This window comes from Megalopta genalis, chromosome 4 (assembly GCF_051020955.1).
Source record: "Megalopta genalis isolate 19385.01 chromosome 4, iyMegGena1_principal, whole genome shotgun sequence".
NCBI classification, from domain to species: domain Eukaryota; kingdom Metazoa; phylum Arthropoda; class Insecta; order Hymenoptera; family Halictidae; genus Megalopta; species Megalopta genalis.
Window position 1 is genome coordinate 24353153 of NC_135016.1, and position 20681 is coordinate 24373833.

The 20681-nt window shown below is 41.9% G+C and overlaps 3 protein-coding genes across 6 annotated transcripts in view; 1 reads left to right on the top strand and 2 right to left on the bottom strand.

Moving 5' to 3' along the window:
- Positions 1 to 889: 889 nt before the first annotated feature.
- Positions 890 to 3441, bottom strand: MBD-like (methyl-CpG-binding domain protein 2). 3 transcript variants are annotated; one of them, XM_033475207.2, is made up of 5 exons: positions 2859 to 3441; positions 2533 to 2674; positions 2144 to 2197; positions 1447 to 1659; positions 890 to 1161 (listed from the first exon to the last, which is right to left on the bottom strand). In XM_033475207.2, exons 1-5 carry the CDS (start codon positions 2987 to 2989, stop codon positions 1063 to 1065), a joined length of 639 nt encoding a protein of 212 aa, XP_033331098.1. In that variant the 5' UTR covers positions 2990 to 3441; the 3' UTR covers positions 890 to 1062. The 3 variants fall into 3 exon arrangements, with proteins under 3 accessions (XP_033331098.1, XP_033331097.1, XP_033331099.1); XM_033475206.2 differs by having other exon boundaries at positions 1414 to 1659; positions 2859 to 3433; XM_033475208.2 differs by lacking the exon at positions 2144 to 2197 and having other exon boundaries at positions 1414 to 1659; positions 2859 to 3418.
- Positions 3442 to 3651: 210 nt separating this feature from the next.
- Kdsr (3-ketodihydrosphingosine reductase) lies at positions 3652 to 5678 on the top strand. Of its 2 annotated transcripts, XM_076520798.1 has the most exons (5): positions 3652 to 3670; positions 3754 to 4200; positions 4442 to 4871; positions 5000 to 5241; positions 5319 to 5678. In XM_076520798.1, the coding sequence occupies exons 2-5, from the start codon at positions 4162 to 4164 to the stop codon at positions 5529 to 5531; spliced, it is 924 nt and encodes a 307-aa protein (XP_076376913.1). In that variant the 5' UTR covers positions 3652 to 3670; positions 3754 to 4161; the 3' UTR covers positions 5532 to 5678. The 2 variants fall into 2 exon arrangements, with proteins under 2 accessions (XP_076376913.1, XP_033331095.1); XM_033475204.2 differs by lacking the exon at positions 3652 to 3670 and having other exon boundaries at positions 3754 to 4257.
- A 98-nt stretch (positions 5679 to 5776) lies between these two features.
- Positions 5777 to 20681, bottom strand: part of LOC117223078 (zwei Ig domain protein zig-8) — a 48184-nt gene continuing 33279 nt past the window's right edge. The window contains exons 4-5 of the mRNA XM_033475205.2: positions 19320 to 19616; positions 5777 to 16561 (exon numbers count right to left, since the gene is read on the bottom strand). Coding sequence (XP_033331096.1) covers positions 16371 to 16561; positions 19320 to 19616 — 488 coding nt within the window. The 3' untranslated portion in view covers positions 5777 to 16370. The remainder of the gene's footprint in view (positions 16562 to 19319; positions 19617 to 20681) is intronic.

Sequence of the window (20681 nt, forward strand, 5' to 3'; positions counted from 1 at the left end):
GGTCGTTATAAAGAGGAGACTTCGATCTTCGAATTTGTGTTAGAATCAGTCGCGATAAAAATTTTCCAATGATTTTGGAGACGCTTCAATTCGTAACATTTTCAAGAAAGATCGTATCGCCATTTTTCCATCTGTTGTATTATGCAGAAACATGTTGAAAGAAAATGAACAATGTCTGGTAATAATAGAAGCTTCAAGCTTTCAAATGAGATCAAGTTTATCGCTGTGCGATTCTTTTCCAAAATCAGGCAATTCGGAAAAATCAAAAAGCGGAGAAGCGTAAAGTAGTTTTTTGGAGAACCACTGTAAAAACGGCATTTCACTACGTGCTCGGAAATGTATTTTAAATTAGGAACAATAGCTGTGATCGAGGCGATAGTTTCGTCATTTGCACGATTCTAAAACGATGGAAAAATATCCGGGCGCTGGACGCAATTAATATAATGCGGCCGCATATGGCGCGTTTGCATGCATGTTATTACTTTTTCTCGCGCGGAACTGTGTGCTTCAGGGATCATTTCGTGCGGTCTCGTTTCCGGTCCGTGCGAAGCCAGATGCGGCCCCTTTCCCGTCCCTTGTCGAGCCATGATCCGAGGAATTCCCAAATTCTCGTGACCACTGGGGCCCGGATCAATTTTCTGAGTACGCCGAAAATCCGGACAGATGGCGGCTAACCACGGTGCACGCCTGTCAGAATCGTAAGCAGCTCGTAACGAAAAGAGAAATCGGATTTTACGGCGGCCACAGCTGAACAACGCGAGCTCTTCGTTTCTTACGAGCTAATCAGCCAATTTTGCCGGCTCGAGACCCTTTCAGGGATCCAGCAATTTGCGAAATCGGTTTGCGCTCAATGATCGAGGAAAACAGAGTAAACGTGGCGAAAAGGGGATAATTGAAAACAATTTATGTTTCTTTTCTCGAACTTACATTGTAAGCATCATACAGTGGTCACGTTTGTTTCTTTACAAAACATTTATTATAAAAACCGGTGTGACATAATTTATGACGAACTTAAGACTAGGGATGAGCGAATGGAAATACAGCTAAACGGAATTGTACAATTTACGAAGGAACCCCTCGTAACGCATCTTGCAACTTTCTTCTCGCTATTGCTACTCGGTCCTCCTGCTTCTTGATGTCGTCGTCCGCTATCGAGACCGCCTGGAACAAACATCAGTTTTCCTTTATCGTGTAAACGATAAAGTTGTTCGTGTTTGTTCGTTATAACTGACGGTTTGTTGCTATCTGTATACCCTTTCGAACCTCCGGTACATATTCTTGTACATATATCTTGTATCATATAGGGTGTGAAGATAACATTAACGTGTACTTTTAACATGATACCTATTTATTAAGAGTTTTAAGAGTTTACTGTAAGTATCACCCTATCCAATATCTAAATATCTATTCTACCTGTACGAGGGGTTGATCGGGATTAAGAAATACCCCGGGATTCTTCTCTAAAGCTGTTTTTGAACCCGTCTGTCCAGTGACTGGTTGCGAAGAAACATGCAGAGCAGTTGCAACACTTTGAAGAAGAGTTTCTTCTGTAATATATGGTCCAACTGGTTTCAAACTTTTTGGTAAATCCATTGCGTCGAATTCAAAACCGTCTGGATCACACGCCCTTAATCCCTCCAAACGTTTCTCCCAAAATAACTGCAAGACGTAGAATTATTAAATGCGTATGATCGACGGTGTTCCTATATGGCACAATATTACTATTTTTAAGGAAATGTTGATGCTTAACACGCATAACGATGATCTAATTGCACAAGCAAAATATACTTGCTTCGAGTTATAAGCAAAATTAGAATGTACAGTTAAATGTTGTGAATTTTATAATGGCTAAGTGTTATATTTATAATAATGGAAATATATAGATGACGAGAGATAACTCAATATAATATTTTATAGATATTGCTCAAAAGAATTATGCTTGTTATAATCTTCGTTACTGTAAGATTTTCGCATCCTTCGGAATTTCCTAATGAAACATGCACTACGCAACTTCATCTAAAATAATTGATAATAATCAATTATATATCGATAACATTTTGTACAACAATATTGATGATTTGTAGACAGAAAGAGACAAACACATAATTAATAATGATTCCATAAGCACATCGAACAATGTTACCTGTTTAGGCTTATCTTGGGAGCCGTATTTGCCTTCAGCTTTATCGGCTCCTTCCTAAATGAATGATCGGATGATTGTACCATGAGAATTTACAAGGAATACACTTAAATGCCATAATAAGGTATTGAAATTCTAATATTCTATGCTCGCGACGAGTGATTAAATCTTGGGGTAATATTTCTATGCACGGGAAGGAGACATTGTGATCGTTAAAAGACTTAGTGAAGTTTGTAAGTGACTTATCATAGAATAAGATGAAGTTGTCATTATGTAGTTTAGAAAAATTTTTGGATAAAAAGTAACAATGTTAGGAAACGTCAACACAATTTATCTTAAAAAATTTTCAATAATTAAATATGTATAGCAGATAGATGTGTTAAACAAACTACCTGTTTTGGTTTTTCTTGATTCCCATGCTTAATATCTTTCACTTTTCCCTCCTGGGTTTTATAAATTGTGACTGGTTGTTTAAAAATGGACGCTGTCTGCCTTATCGGTGGTACCAACGACGCGTCGTTCCTGACTCCACGACTAAAAAAAATATAGTATCCATAAACATATAACATTGAGGTTAGAATTAGCGTATTTAAGTGAAAATTTATCAAATGCGAAGGATTTAGCAGTTTTTGTTCAATTCTCGCGACGCACATGCATAATATATAGTCAGTTTGAGTCATTGAAATCCGAATAAAAAATCGTCGCGTATGAGACTCACCTGTAATAATAAACGTCAACCTTCCCCGTAGTTGACAATTGGTTTTGGCTCTTCCTGGTAGTTTCATCCCTCGTCGGCCAATTCGTTGGCAGTGCAGATGGGTATTTTTTCTTCTCAACTGACATATTCATTTCGGCGAAATGTTTATGTCAACATACACTTATACGTACCGTAAAATTACTTAAATAATTAACGAACGGTCGCGCGACTGAACTACCAAAGGCCATATTGATGCATTCCGCTAAATTCGAGTAGGTTAGTGCAGTTATCGGTTCGGGTAATTATCTACATGATGGCGATACTGTCCACTGGTGTTGCAAGGGGTAGTAACCGTATACAGATATTAACGAGGTAAGTTCTTGTTAAAACCATGATGTTCGTGATTTGTTTCAACAGATATGCACAATTTGATGAATTGAATGTTACTCGAGAAATTTTTTTTAATTGCATCCCGTATGTGTCAAGATGTTCTCACAAATTTTGTATCTTGTATTTTTTGTATAGACATGAACAGTAATACACAAATATTATCGTAAGATGTCACCGGTGATCCCTAAATTGTGTACACATGATTTCGCTCCAGTTGTATGCACAACACTGACGCCGCAACTATGAACTAACCATTCGATTCAAATATTTACTATTAAGATCCTATTCCTGCACGGCTTCAAGTCGCATTTTGCTCAGTTGGCAAGGGTCGGAACAGAAATTGCTTTGCTCTGATTGGCTGATGATTCACTGCTGGAACAGTGCTGCCCTCACACAGAGCATTAGTACAACTACATATGACACAAGTCACACCGACAAATAATGTAAGGTAACTCTGCTCACTTACAAAGAGGGGTGGATCGTGGATCAAATTTAAATATACTCTATTTGATTTTCTTTGGTACAGGAATAGGACCTGATATGTACTGTACACGCTTATCTGCCAGTCAGCAAATATTTACAACTACATATATTACCAACTAAATTATATATTAGCTTGATAAAGCTTGACGAATTTCACCTTTCTACATACATATATGCACAATGTATACATACTTGTAAAGCATACATAAGGTATACATGTATGTGTTCCCAGCTGAACTATTGTTTACGGGTAAAGCAACAGATTTGGTTAGAAGTGTCCAAATATTTGCAATTCAATTTTAGGAATTGTAGTATATTAATATATTTTTGAAACATTGGTATTAATTATATTTCATCGGTCAAATATGCAGCAGCCTACAATTACCACTACGAATTAAAAAAATTCTTATCGGAGAAATAGTACCATCGGCTACTTTCTATAACAAGAACGATGGCAATATTACTTCTAATATTAATTACACTTTTGCTTGTGAGATATTATTTTTCTCGAGGACATTTAAAAAATGTTAATAACAAACACGTTGTTGTAAGTAATCAAAATCTAACCTAAAATAACCTAAAATTAACCTCTTGTAAGTTTTATTTACATCTTATTCAAACTATTTTGTAAATAAATGAAATAATACAACTACTAATGTTGTTGGAATTTTGCTTGTTTAAGTGTTTGCTAATATTTGGTAAATATCAAATTAAGTTACATTATTCCTTAGGTAACTGGTGGTTCCAGTGGTATCGGAAAATGTGTGGCGATTACTGCAGCCAAGCATGGGGCACATGTTACAATAATTGCAAGAGACGTCCAAAAGTTAGAAGCTGCAAGGAATGAAATAATACACGCGTGTAAAAATAAGGATACACAGAAAATTGAATATTTATCTCTCGATGTCGGTCAAGATTATGAAGCGGTTGAAAAGGCTTTAAGCGATTTAGAAAGAACTATGGGCCCGATATACATGTTAGTGAACTGTGCTGGTACTGCAATTTGTGGTAAAATTGAAGACACAAGAGCGACAGACTTAAAGAAAATGATCGATCTTAATTTTCTTGGATCTTATTATTGCACCAAAGCTGTCGTCCAAAGAATGAAAGCTACTCAGGAAGGAATCATTGTTTTAACTTCTTCTCAAGCTGCATTATTAGGTATAGTTTTGAGCATTATAATTTACGTATAAAATAATGCATAATGTACTCTCTAAAGTAGTTGTACGTTTTGTATATTTAGCAAAAAGTTTTGCTATATTTGTAATATGTACATTTATTTCTTGCAGGTATATTTGGCTATTCGGCTTACTGTAGTACAAAATTTGCCCTCCGAGGTTTGGCAGAAAGTATATCTATGGAACTCACGCCATATAATGTTTCTGTGACTCTATGTTTACCTCCAGATACAGATACTCCAGGTTTTGCTGTAGAAGAGTTAACGAAACCTCTCGAGACAAAACTCATATCAGAAACCAGCTCCTTAGTGAGTCCGGAAGTAGTAGCCAATAAACTTTTCAAAGATGCGCTGGTAAGTCGATCGAAAGCTTTATTCTACGAACGTGTTGGTTTTACTGGCAAAACTGTGAAAACTCAAATCACTTTTAGGCTGGAAAATTCTTCTCTACAATCGGCGTGGAAGGTTTTATGCTAACTGTCTTGTGTTCCGGGATGGCACCGGTTGGTTCGATTACAGAATTATTTGTACAGTCAGTACTCATGGGCCCTTTCCGTCTCATAAGTGCATTTTATTTGATCCATTTCAAAAGGATCATTAAGAACTGTATAAAAACACGTGACAAGAACAAGAAGTCTGAATAGAACAGACGAAGGCCAAAGAATTACAGTGCGTTTAACATTTTATATTTCAATACAGAATAAAATTTTTTATTATCAAAGTGTAACGAAGTAAATGTTTAAGTTAACATTCCATTTTAAAATGATTAATAAATGTTTTTAAATAAAGAATCAATGCGCGTTTATTAATTCATGCCACATGGAAAGGATCGAAAGAAAATTGAGGTTCGTCGTCGGGCACCGCGGAGGAAGAAGGACACGTTGGAAACTTAACGGTTTGGCTTACTTTTATTTAGTATCCCGTAAGTTCATAGTATAATGTTCTTCATTAAGCTTTATGGTTCTTACACACATAGAACGAGACATAATTCTCCTCGTCCTTGTTGTCGTGATACTTTGAAAAAACGGAAACGCTGAGAATTGTGTGTAATGTGTACTTCGAGATGGACGATGCTGCCTTGTGGGTATTTAACGCTCGCATCTAAACATCCTCTGATGCATAAAATAAGTTCGGCGTCGATGTCGGTTGGTCCGAGATGGTTTATGTTTTGGCTCTTTCACGAATGTCCCACACACAGCATCAGCTTCAGCTGCGATCTATATGCCTAATGGAGATTGGCGTCCAGATTGCGAAACCGAGGCTGAACATATGTAGAGAAAATGGCGAATAACGAAGATGTGTTTCTCAAAATTGCAAATCGATAGTGATCAGTTTAACATTGATTTATTATCTCTCTCTCTCTCTCTCTCATTCTCGTTTTTTTCTGATCCTGTTGTATGTTCTTCCGTTCTAACTCACATAAACACTGTACCCACGCGTTCCCATTTCCGTTCGTTTCGACAACTGCGCTCGTCCAAACAATTGTTCCTAGGCGTCACCTCGCAGATTCGTTAAAAGTCTATTCCCCTTTACCCTACAGTGTTCAAGGTGCGCAGCCGGGAATCTGCGAGACAAGGCTCTTGTTTCGAGGGATATTTCTTTCTTTATTTTCTTCGAATGTCGTCGTCATTGAATATACGTTAGCTTTAAATCGATTGTTCGCTTATTCGGGCGCTCGACAAACGCATTTTTTTCCATCGTCCTTTTCCCTAAGTTTCTCCGACTCGTCGTCGCTTTCAGTCGATTGTACGTTGCGCGTAATTAATTGTCATCAGCTTCGTCGAACGTTCGAACCGGCAAACGGCACTCGTTAACGTTTTAGTTAGACCCATTAGCTACGTGTGAGAACGGTCGTTTATGGGAAGATACACCTCGGAAACTGAAACGTTTCGACAGGTTGCTTTTTCCCATCGTTGCGATCGAGACTCCGGATCTTGGGCATCGACGTGCGCTCTATCGAGATCCATGGAGCCTCGATGCCCGCGGCCTCTTTGCTCGTCGTGCGATACGAAAAACGCGACGGATCGCACGACGTTACCGATTACGAGAGGGATTTTAATGAAAGTTTCTCGCCGTCCCGAGCGTTTCGATCGACGATCGACTGTATAACCCTTTATTCGTTTCTAACCCTCCACAGCTAAGATTCTGTTCTGTTCTTATTACGAACTGGTTGTACGTAAACACGATCGCCAAGATCCGAACGAACGTACAGAAAAATAGAAAATATTACGAGACGAATCAAACCGGTGACAGGGTTAAATCGATATATAATTCCGACGAAACGAAACGAACAGAAATAGAATCATGTCAAGAAGGATTCATCTAAGAGGTACGTACTTGGTTTTTCTTTTCTTAAAAGTTATCTATACTTACAAGGCGTTCCGATATCGTCGCAAATAAGTACCCTATGATGCCTTCCATGGCCGACACAGCAGTAGTAAGCGGTAGAGGGTTAAAATCACTATAATCATACATACATGTACGTTCCTCGTGGTTTTATCAACGCTATTATCTCAGACACTATTTACGGGCAATCGATTCACACCGCAACAGTATACAAGTTTCTTCGACAAAAGTTCACGTGCTCTCCCGTGAGATCGTTTTACCGGCGAATTCAACCGTCAGCCACGACCACCACCGTACGACCGACCGCGCATGCGCGCGGAAGACAATATCTCAGACGTATTTATCGATAGATCGGTTCGATGGCGGCGCTGCGGTGTTCCAGTGGTAACGGGGTTCGTTGGGCTTCCTTTCGTCCACGGTAGAATCGCACTTCTTTCTCTGTCTTTACATATTTATCTACTATCGACAAAACTAGCTCGTGCATCTACGCGTAAGAGCACATCGACGAACTGTCAGGACGGTCAATCATCACACGAAAAAGGATCTTTTTTCGATGTTCGCGTACCGCGACTCTCGGGAACAGGCGCGTGTTGTGTCGCTGGGGCGGATTTAACTTAAGTAAATCGATTCATATTCATCTTTCCGAGGGGTGTACGGTGACGCTGGAGTAGGTAAAATTGATCGTTCATCGCGCTTCAATGATACTTACTGCTTGGCTGGCTTGCTGCGCAGATTTAACTGCGGTTAGTCTCCAAGACTAGCGCCGTCCGTGGTCTTTAATGACACTGGAAAATTTCCACGAGAGAATGTATTCGCGGCGGATATCCCGATGTAAAAAAATCTCTTTTCGCTGATCTTTCCTCTAACGTTACAAGATTATGTCGCCTTAAAATGCATTAAAATCTAAATATTCTATCGATGTCGTCTTCGATAGAATATTCAGATTTTAATGCATCCAGCGGTGCAATATGCGATTACTTGCGCAGGTGTATTAGCGTATTGGTAACTGTTTGACGGCCATTTGCTTGGGCGCTATATTGAATGCGACTTCAAGTAACTGAAACATTGATTTAGCGAGAATGTTAACCCTTTGTACAACTCGACTGGTAATTTCGATTCACCGCTTAAAATTGTTATATTATCAAAATCATTGTTATATCAAAATCATTTCAACGTTATCGAATTTGTTTATATTTTCAAAATTGTTAAACGTGTAATTGTTGCACAATTCAATGTCATTTATTTAATACGCACTTAAGTCATACAAAATGGAAACACTATTTTGAAATCAGTGTTAAAATGGCTTCGAGTGCAAAATATGAATGTAGTACTGCCAGTATTATTTCACAACGTAGTTGCTTCAGTATTAAAATAATGTCTTTTTGTTAGAAATAGCTTATGTACACATATGCGAGATTTAGCTAGGCAGGAATTATCCGCCATGGTCTCGTGAGCGTAACTTCATGGATTTTTATCATCGGCGAAGGGGTACTTGTAAAGGGCTAATACAAGGCGTTATTATTCCTTCATAAAAACTAAAAATTATACGATATTGCATTTAATGGTTAAATTAAATTTAACCTTATTTTTATGACGTTAATGATATTTTAGCTACCGGAAGCCTGTTATTAGGCTTTTGAAGGTAGTAGTAAAAGGTAATTTGTTAGTATCCAATAGAAATTTATTCTTGATATGATAGCGATCGTTAAATAACCCTACTGGTCGGCGAAATGTGAAGAATCTAGAAATTTGGACTTTTAGAAAATATTTGCTCGGCCAGAAAATTCTTTTCATCGTTCGCCAGCTAGGACAAACAATACTTTTGGAAACTTTTCCGTGTCATTAAAAATAATTGAGACATTTAGGCGAGTCTTGGGCAACTCACTGCGTGTATCGCGCAGCAACGAGCGGCAAGAATCATAGAAACGGCCTTCGCCCGGCGCGACACGCGGGAATAATATGAAATCTCTGGCGGAATAGGGGATGGTTTCTAAGGAGAGTCAGCGGTTCCCAATCGTTTCGTCTCGCTCTCGCCTACGTAACCGTAGTATCCGATAGAATCGAGTCGCGGCGAAGTTCGCGTAATAAAATACGAATCTGCCGGGCCGAACGACGAGGAACCACTGACGCGGCCGCACATTCATCGACGCAAGTTCGTTCGAAGTAACGCACACGACGAAATGAAAGTCTCGCGGACGCTAACAATGCTCGAAATCAACATCCGCCCCCGCGAGCCATCGATAAAACCGAGAATACATAGAGAAATACGTACGCAAGCCTGCGCAGGCGGGCAACTCTAAGAACTGAAAACTCCGCGGCACTTAAGAGCTACTATAGACAATGGTACAAAAATTCAATGCTGTCTACAACGTTAGTATACCTTAGACGACGTTTTTATTTAATTCACCATCATCAAATTCATTTATCATCGTTATCATTGTTATCATCTCCGTCAACATCGTCGTTTGTGGTTATAATCGTCACTCCGACACAGGTCGTCGTTAGCCCCGGACTTTCGTCCCCTCTTTGTTAGTTCGGTTGTAATAAAGGAGGCGACGAGGACAAGCGCGGGAATTATAACTTTCTTCTTCCGCCTCGCGAGGGGTGGCGGGGGCCGCCGGGCTGGCACCAGAGAATAAAGGGCGCGAACTTTAATTGCGGTCGCGAGGCGAGTCCTATCGTTGGCCCTTTCTCTTTATGTTTTCGCCACGAGTGGCCTCGCGAGGCGCTCCACGAAGAAAGGGAAGAAACGGTACAAGAAAGATTGTCCTCGGTCGCCTCTTTCTATTTTAAAGTGCTTCATTCGACCAACGCCTTGCCGCGTCAGTCCAACGAACAAGCCCCTTTTTCTTTTAATTTTCTTACCCTCGCGTGTGTATGTGTCCCTTTCTCACCTGTTTATTCTTTCGCTCGCTCGTGTTCATCGCTCTCTGTCCGCTCTCTCTCTCTCTCTCTCTCTCTCTCTCGCTCTCGCACTCTCTTTCGTCCGTTCTTACATACTCTCCCTTGCTTTCGCCTCACGCTCGCGCGAGCGTCACACGCACGCACGCACGCATGCACACATACACGCGCAGAGAGACAGTCATTGCATGCTGCCCGCGGACATCACGTATACGCGTGTACGTTCACACCTGGTTATTATGTCAGACAATATATCCCTTCATTTATATCCGTTAGTTCTTACGCTAGGCGTTAATTAGTGTTACATCTAGTCGCGTGTGGCCGGCCCGTGCTACCCAGGGACGAGCTGCTCGCAGCTGCATCCCTTTTTGTTGTCTCGTTGCACCGACGCGCCAGAAAAAGCATGCGCGCCGGTGCTGCCCCCCTGCGCCACCCGTTCCTTTTCTTTCTCTTCCTTTTCACTTTTTGTCGCTATGTTCAGTCTTTCTCTGTTTTTATACCAGAACTTTCGTCCTCTCCTGCTGCGCTCGCTTCCGCAGCACCGTCTCGCGTTGACCCTCGGGCAGCCAAACGGAAACGGTACCAGACGATTTATTATCTACGTTCTTTAAACTAATCGTTTCGGTACAAAATATTATCTAACGATGCTTATAGTTAAAAGAGGAGAAGGTCCGTCGAAAGAAAGCAAGCGATGGGATCGATGCGCGTGTGACTTTGTCAAGATCGAAACATAGGTCGCGATTGATGCACCAGTGGCTGGACGAGGATTAACGCCGTCCGTCGGTGAACGTATTATTCCACTTATAACACTTGTAACGTGTTAACAAAATGCTTTTCTAGTCGCTCGCGTGGACACGAGTACCAAGGGACGATAATTACCTAAAATCATTAAGTAATATTACTAAGATCAATATGGGTCTTTTTAACGAATACGCGAAAGTGTGTTCAACGAAAATTAGTATCTACGCAAGGGTTGATGAATGAAAGTGGCGAGTATATTCCACATCTCCGAGTAACAAGTTAAAAAGAATTAAATGCAATAATTAGGGCCATTGGGAAGTTCTCACAGTTTCGTTAACGGTAAGTTCATACAGTGGTATGAATTTGAAATCGAAGATAACTTTGCAGGAATCGAAACTTCTGTAGAAACGAGCTCGATCCGAATTTGCTCGACCAAACTTGATCAGTGCATTTGATCAGAATACAGCAACGAAAACCATTAAATAAGACACTAGACGCCGCACGGAGTTATAACAAAAACACGAAGTACCGGTTCGCGCGGTCCGCTACGATATTTACATTTTAGTTTGTCTACACGAATTGTGTCCACTGTTCGAGATCGTTGGAGTTATTGTATAGAACTTTCCACCACTGTCCCTAATATTGCCACTGATCTACATACTTTCCACTCTGCATCACGCTAACCACGGGCTTCGTTATCGTTCCCTTTGTGCCCCGTATGTTTACAGCCTTATAAGGTGGACTTCAAACGACCTATGCTTGCGTAAAAGCCTTCTCCGAGCATAGCATACTGGCATATGGTTTAGAAACAAATCGTAGAACTGAGAATGTCGACGAGTAGAATTCAAAGACGGGATAAATGATCCATGCGGGGAAGGAAAGATTGCGGATATGTCGATACCGATCCAGACTCCGAGAGTGAAAAGAATGGAAAAAGGTGGAACGAGAGATCAAACGAGCCTCAGACTTTCTCAGTAGCCGCTATTGTCTTCTGAAACAACCCCGAGTCGGTTAGCACGGGCGGCCAGACCCATTCGAATGCGTTTACGATCCGAGAAATTACACAGTAACGTTATTTATTTCATTTTTTTTTTGTTTGTTGCTTTAGTGTAACACGTACGGCATATCGTTAATTAACGTTACGTTATTTATATACTATGTATTTACAATCACATGAATCGTAGATATTCTAACGTATCGTTCGGTCTCGTACAGCTAGTCTTCTTCTCCCGCTGCTCCTACTTCGACAATTTCTCTATTTCTCTCTCTCTCTCTCTCTCTCATTCTCTCTCTCTCTCTCTTTCTCTTTCCCCTCCATCTCTTTCACTTTCTTCACGATTATTCACAGTCTTTCATCACGATTACGTCCATGCACTCGCCCGGCGAAAACATTTCTTTAACTCTAACCCACTGTATTCCCGTGACGTTTGTTGCGCCGCTCGCTCTCTCTCTCTCTCTCTCTCTCTCTCTCTCTCTCTATCTCTCTCTCTTCCTCTTTTCTCCCACCCTCTCCCGCCGCGTCTCCCTCTTTCTCTCTTTTTCCCGGGAGAGAGCCGAGCTGAAACTTGTTCAATACTTCAACACCATTGTGCAACGTATTCGCGCGCGCGTACACACATATACATATATATATATTTATCTGTCTCGTTTGTATATATATATATTTATATATATAATATTATAAAAAACAGTATCCCCTAACGCTTGCGAGAAGAAAGCAAATTCACGGAACGCCTCAGGCGGCCCGAAAAAGCTGTCCGTCCGTACGTTTATACAGCCGAACATGCACAACGTTAAAAACGGTATGGGTCCTGTGTCGCTCAGGCGACTCTCTAATACACTATCAACGTTCCGCTACCATTGCTTATCTATCGATCGATAAAATTTGAAAGACATCACGCGGAAGTAGGCGAGAACCTGCAAAGTGTAGAGAATTATCAGTGGAAAGGATACGTTATCTCGTTTATTCGGATTCTTACATGAACAAATTATTCACACCTTATTATTATATATAATATATATATTATTATATATACTATATATTATGTATTATATATATATATTAATAATATATAATATATAGTATATATAATAATATATATTATTATATATAATATTATAATTATTCACACATTGAAATTTCGTTTATTGTGACAACCGTGATTGCGAATGTCGTTTACAATACTTGGAATCAACTGTTTCGAATGAAATGTAGCGAAACCGTGCGTAAGAAGATGATTCTCTCGCGTAATCTCGGACGATAGGAGGGAGAATCGAAGGATCATCGGTCTTTCTCGGTTCTTCTTTACTTTATTCAGGGACGTTCCTCCCACCTCCTTCTCGTTCGACCACGTTTCGAGTGGATTAGGTGAATTAACATTAGAAATGAACACAAGAAACAAGTCGGAACCGAGGTTCTTCGGTGTGGTTGCGTGACGTCCGACGATTCCACGCTCGCGCGTTATATCCTTCCCACTACGATTATCTCATGTTTAGTGAGTTTATCGATCGATATTGGAAGCTCGTTTATTAGGAAGTTCCTCGGATCGAAGAGACTTATGATTTCGAGTTTCGAAATGTTTCCAATTTCAACGGTACTCGCGGATCGAACCCCGATACATCGTCGTGCTTGCTAATTCGTAGTCCCGCACCCTCCTGACCCATTCCGTTGTGAATTCTAACACGCATGCACGGACATATAAGACTTTTAGTTGGCTCGTGTCTATGCTCAATGCGCTTCGAATACCAAAATCTCCGTCACCGTGGATCGTCGCGAGGCGTTCGAGGTACGCCTTGCGTGTCTGCTCCATTTTGGTTGGGTCTCCGCGGACACGGAAAACAACGAAGGCAGTGTCGAATGTAATAGGCAGTGTCGAATGTAACAGGCAGTGTTAAATGTAACAGGCGGCGCGCGACCGCGCCGCGAAGTTAACGAGGTTTCCGCGGACGAGTTACCGCCGCGACGCACACGGTTCGGTTCGCTACCAGAACGTTCAGGAACTGCGAAGCAGCTCTGATATGGAGGGGTCGACCTCGTCGTCTGATATGAACGAGAATTATCGGGGACGCTACCATCCTCGGGGATTAAACTTACGATAAGGGTGTCGCCGGAGTCGTCGCTCGAAGCTTCGGATTCCTTATTACCGTTCGTATCGTTGCCGCGTCTCGGACACACGCGGCGCTCTTAGATAATCTCTTCGATATTCGTTCGACCCGGCGGCGGTGACACGAAGGAAACGATTTTCCATAAATAAAACTTCTGCTTTTACGTATCAGCCGTGAGCATCGCGTACACGTGCACGCGTTATTTTTATCGCATCCGACGGGAGTTTTCAATGCATCTCGCGCGAAGCGTTTTAGGAAAAAAAGAGGGAAGAATATAATCTGAGAGCGACGACGAAGATACTCGCTAACTAATTCGGTCGGAAGCGATGCACGCTCTTTGAAAATAGCAGCATTTAATAGTCACGTTTTCAACGTAAACCCTTCTATACGAACTCTTCAACGCATCGATCGATATACGATAAAATATGATTTCCGTTAAGTCAGGGATCTTTTCAAGATGCCCGTCTATTAAGCGTATTCTTCAATTTAACCGAACAGACGCGACCGCGTTTCAAAGCGGACACGTTCCCCCGTTAAAATCTCCTCTTCTCGATCATCGTGGCTCTATAAGAATAATCGTCGGCAGCCAACAAGTGCCGGCTTCCTCTCTGGCATTACAAAGACCTCGCCGGATTCTCTGAAATCAAGAAACCGAATCGTTTCGGAACGTTGCCTTGGACTGTGTTCGCGACCGTCGACTTCTCTCGTTCCGGTAATCTCTGTGGTGTGAAAGTAAAGCAGAGGAAACCGAGGAAAAATAGTACATATCGAGCGCGTACCTGGCGCGTGTGCGACTGTTTCGACGGACCGTCAGACGTTGACGATCGTCGAGACGATTGTCGGCTTGCTCGTGACGATCCCGGGACGGCCGCGGTAAGACGGTCGAGCATAGACACGTTGTTTCGCTAATCGTTTCCTATTCGAATATAATTAATCACATCGCCTCGAAAAAATCCATCGAACAAGTCTCAATTCTGTGGAGCGGCGCGGACGAAGTTCCGTCAGCATTTAGCGATCCCCTTCTCGCGATCCCATTATTTTTCGTTTGCTCGCCGAACCAACGGTGCTTCCCACCCCCGCGATCCGTAGCCACCCTTCTGGAATCACACACTCGCGCGCGCGTCTCATCGAGTGAATCTCGATGCGAAAGAAACTACGAAACCCTCGCAGTGTCCTCGACAGAATCCCGCGATCGATCTCGGAGACTTCGCCGCTGTTTGGCTTCCCGCCGGGGAAAGACACGAAGATCACGGAACACCTTTTGACAATGATGAACAATGAGTAAGCCGGGGATCTCGTTTCGAGCTTGCGTTTCAGTTTTCTCCCGCCGCGGGACCGATTCTCCTCGACGACAGCTCCGGATGAACATATACAATGATTTCGCGCGACGCGACGCGACGCGACGACGCTTCGAATTTCTTAAAACGATCGATGCGAATCGATACGCAGATACAAAACGTTCTATCGTACGTGTTTCACGGAAGATCGTGGAGTCGTTTAATGTCTCGTGGCTTCTATAAAAAATCTTTGCCCTCTCTTTCTCTCTTTCTTTCTCTCTTTCTCTCTCTCTCTTTCTCTCTCTCTCTCTTTCTCTCTCTCTCTCTCGCTCGCTCTCGTGCCCTTTCTCGTTCCCGTGGGACAGTGTGTTCGCGAGCTTCGTGTCGTTCGCCATCCCCCGTGTTCGACCGCGCGAAGAACTCGCGCCGATTTAACAAGAACCCCCGCGAGATTTAATTAATCCCTAATTACTAACGGCCGGATCGATCACATTGTCTCGTTTCTCTTCTCTCTCTCTCTCTCTCGCTCTCGTTCGCTCTCTCTCTCTCTCGCTCTCTCTCTACCCTTGAGTCCCCCTTCCTGGCGCAGGGTAGTCGGCGTCGTCGAAACGTCGACGATTTCGATCTACCTGCTCGAACTGAACGGTTCGTTGTAAAGGTTTCGCCGGTGCTCGAGACGGTCGGGCAACGAAGACGACGTGTTCTCGGCGCTCGCGATCACTGCTGCCGACCCGTCGAGACGAACGACGACCGCGGAATCGTCTCCGCGAAACGAACAGGACAGCGGACGGTCCTCCTTTCGGAGGGACCGACCGGAATCTCGGGCCTCCGTCGACCTCGTACCTCGGAAAGGAAAACGTTAATCGCTGACCGAAAGGAACCATTAGACCACCCTCGTTCGCCGTTTGCTTCACGCCGTGTATTCTTCTCGCGGTCTCCCTTGCTGATCGTCCTCGTTCTTTTCCCGTTCACGAAATCGATTCCTGAGAAAGCCCGCACACACGCTCCGTCCTCGCGTCTCTTCTCGCCGGAGTGTTCTTCGAGGCGCTTCCCGGGTCTCGTAGCAGGAGATGATCGATCATCTTGCGACACCGTGCTCCCTCTCATTCCTGATTATCGTTCCGGCGCGAAATACGGCGGGTTCTTCGGGTAACAAAGGACCACGAGGATCAGAAGGGCCACGAGGGGGAACAGCCGGCTGCCGTGACTCGAATACAGCGTCACGACGCCCGCCAGCCACCACAACGTTGGACAACCACCCGGTGCCGAGTTCATCCCTCTTTGAATCGCGGCGGGATGTTCACCTGTGGCACATAAATTGATTTTACCTACTGGTGTATCACATTATAAACGCAACGCAACGCGGTAGTCCCGCGATCTCTGCCCGGGCCTGCTTGGAAATTTCGTTCGATATCGGCGGTCTACGGTCCGATAGATTTTAGCCGTCGCGGTGAATCGACCACTCTGCGGAAAACAGTGCTGCACACTTTTTTCATGTACGATTAATATGCGTACAGGGAGGAATCAACACCGGCATTGTTACGACTGCATAGGATACTAATTAAATTCTTATCATTGCAGCTAGAAGATTCGTGATCCGATCGAAAAATTGTTTCCAGAGTAAAAACAATTTTTCAATCGGATCCACATTTATTTGGAAAGGTGGATCCTCCCCAAGTGAAACTGAAAAACGGTACATCTCGACAGGATCAATAATTTCCGAGATAAAAATTCCTAAGTGCAAAACAATTTCGCAAAAATGTGCAGAAATCGTAAATTTTAGGACGTTGTATTTTTTAAATAAACTCGAAATTAGCAAAATGATGACTTAAACACCCCCTGATATCACCTGGACTACATCATATTTCAGTTTGGACAAAATCCTAGATATCGGAAGAAAACAGTGATCGATTTGGCGTGGAATGACCCAGCAGTTGTATAAATATTATATAATAATATATAATATCATTACCGATACCGATGCTCGAAATAAAAAATTTGTGTTTCATTCACAATACTATATTTGAAAACAATATATTCGACTGTGAAACAGTTAGCTACATCTCAAACATTTTGTTGTCCCCAGAGATAGACTCACGTGTGTTCACGTAATAAAAAAAGCTTTAATAATTGTGCCAGTGATTATGAAAATGATGTGTAGATCGAGAAACAAAATTTCGATATACATTCCTATATTGGAAGAATTCTTGTCAAACCAGTCGTAAAGTAGTATGCAACAGCGTAAATATGTCAATTGCATTTTTACTATATTTATAAAAGATTTTGTCGGTTCTCTAATATATTCCGACACAAAGGACGGAATATTTGGAGACAAGCTATATTAAACATGACTTACACCACTTACACAATCGACCGCACAATTATGTTATACTAAAAGGCCTTACGCGCAAGTAAATCAATAACGATAATAATAAACGATAATAACATAAGACGAAGGGTCCGCTCTATCAGGCTAGCATTGCATGCTTACGAAGCACTTGACCTGATTAAAAGGTCGTATTTGTTCAAACCTTGAAGCACGATCACTGCCAGATTCGTAGCATCGTACATTAATTTATGCATTTGAGATGTATAAATTCACGCAAATACAACCGTATCGTCTAGTGCATGTACAGCAGTGCCACGATACACGTTTAAACTAGGGGTACGTAATCGATATTCGAGGTGAATCTTATCTTTCTTGATATCTAGTCAGATATGATCCTTGGTCACGATTAAATAGATAAATAGATTATTTGGTTATTATTTGTTGGATAGAAAATAGAAGAACGAACCGCAAGTTTAATATTTCTTTTTCAATGCAAAACGTAACATAAAAAACGGTTGTTGTGTATCTGTTCTAGCGGCTATCTGTTATAGACAGGTATATGCTGCCGCGGACATTTTTGTGGCCCTTTTTATTGCCAACAATTCGTCCATACATCATTTTGATATACCTCTAACGGTTTAGGCAGCGTGTGCAATAAAAGGCGCTCGAATGGCAGTTTTTCTCCGACTCACTTCACTTTTATCATCACTGCTCGGCCTTCTGATAAATTAACGCGATAAAATGTATCTCGCGTTACTAGCAGCTGTAGAAACTATCCAATGGTAAAGTTTCGTCTAAATTGGCTAAACCGTTCGTTGGCTTTAAGTTAATGTATATCGCGTCTGTCAAATAAAATGTTGCAAGTTGTTTTCTTCAAATATAATTACGATATCAATTTCATTTTGTAAGGAAATTAATATATATATAATACAATATAATATTGATATAATATAGAAATAACATTTTATTTGACGCACACTGTGCACAGTAAATTCTCCCCAATTGTTTTTCAGCTTGTAGACAAAAATGGACAATTCGGGAAGAGCATGTACGATTAATCAAGCTTTGCGCCTCGTTTTTATAGTTGTTGACAGTCGGCAACCACAACAACGAGCCTCGAGGCTCAAATAATCGTACCCCCTCTTTCCAAGTTGTCTATTTTTGTTTACAAGCTGAAGGAAAGTTAGGGAGAATTTACTGTATATCTCAAAATGATTTCACACATTAGTCCATATTCCCATACGATACATTTAACAGGTTAAGTATTATCATCACCATTGAATTCGTTTAAAATTCTAAATCCTTTCGAAATTCCTGATCGTATTCGAGACGAACTTTATTTAGCCTTGGCCCGAAATAGACGCGTCGAATTAACGAATAAATCAATTCGAGCAACCGAAATGTCCTAGTAATTCTAGCAAGGCCGGTCGTATTATCGGCGGTAAAATTTGTGGGAAACCCGAGGCGTCAGTTCGCGGAGCACGATCTAATATTAACGCTTTAGCCTGTCTTAATACCCATCGATCCCTATATTTTAAGCCATACCTATCGTAATGCGCGTTCAACCAGGTCGTGACCTCTCTCCCCAACGATGTGCTGGAAACGTAACGTCAGCTCGTATTCACTTAAGAGGCCATTTTTTCGTTTCCACGGCGCCGCGGGTATTACCATCTACATATTTCTCCGTCGAAACGCGAAAGAGATTTATGTTAATGGAATGCGAAAACGCTTACCATTCAACACGTGAAGCTGCACGCTCGCGCTGTCGAAACTGCTCGGGCTGCAAGTGTAATTGCCCGAGTCCTCCCGCCTCGCGTTGCGGATCTCGAGACTGCTGACCGTGTCGTTATTGATCCTCTCCGTCTGGATTTCGATCTTGCCCAACTGATTGTCCAGAACCCGGTCGCCCTCGTGATACCAGAAAACGTAGAACGGCCCTTCCAGGGACTGTTTGATTATGCACCGTATGGCGACCGTACTCCCGGTCTTCACGTACATGTCGCGGTCGCCTATGATCTCGATCTTTGGCACTATAAAACAAACAATCGACGCTTGTAGTTTGCCGCATGGACCGCGCCGACGTTTCTCCAACGGCGTTACATGTGCGGCGAACGCGATCTCGCTATTTCGCGCAAGGAAAATAAAATTCCGTTTGCTCGTAATGTTAACGCTAGTTCCGATGGTTCGAGCGTTGTTCGAGATGAAAAGTTACGTGAAACATTTTCAAGGAATTTAACCATGGTATTCTTTATAAGTAAACGGCGGATTTTTGTAGAATAGTCCATCAATAATTTAATCATTTTTTGAAGCGTATACAAATAAGTTGGAAGAAAAGTGTTTAAGAAAATCGAGTTTAAAATTTTATCAAACACGTGTACCGTTCGATAGAAATTATCTGACTTGTTCGATCGTGACCCGTTGGTTCTACGGTAATGTCTCTCTAATTGACGCTCAGATCGTCCACAACAATGGACAATTTTGGAAAAGGAGATACGATTGTTCGAGCCTTGTGGCTCATTTTTTATGGTTATCGATTGTCAACAATTATACAAACGAACCGCAAGGCTCCAATAATCGTATCTCCTCTTCCCGAATTGTCCATTTTTGTGCACAATCTGAGCGTCAGTTAGGAAGACATCACTGTACTTCTTGATTTTCCAAAGGATGTAAACCTAACGAATCGTCGATTTCGATTTTCTTAAAATCGAAGCGTCGTATGTAAAGCAATTTAATTCTTTCTCCCGTTTTATTTCCGCATATTACCTGTACAATTTGACCAAATAAACTCCGCTGTCAAAATCGTAATGTTTTGAAACGATCGTAGAATTTGCCCGAATACAGGCTAGACAGTTTATTTCCGCGAGCATTCTACTGTAGGATTTTCAAAAGAAACAACACCTTTCACGAGCTACATTTGTCGGATATTGGTACGGATAAGTGATATTATTTCTGATTCTAAAACTGGAAACTAAGCGACGCAATAATGGAGGCTGTGCGCGGCGTTTCAGTTGATCTGGTATTTATAACTGTTACTGGACAAATGTTGAAGGAAGAAATTTCAATGCGCGCTATTGCACGAGTTATATAAAGCGGGG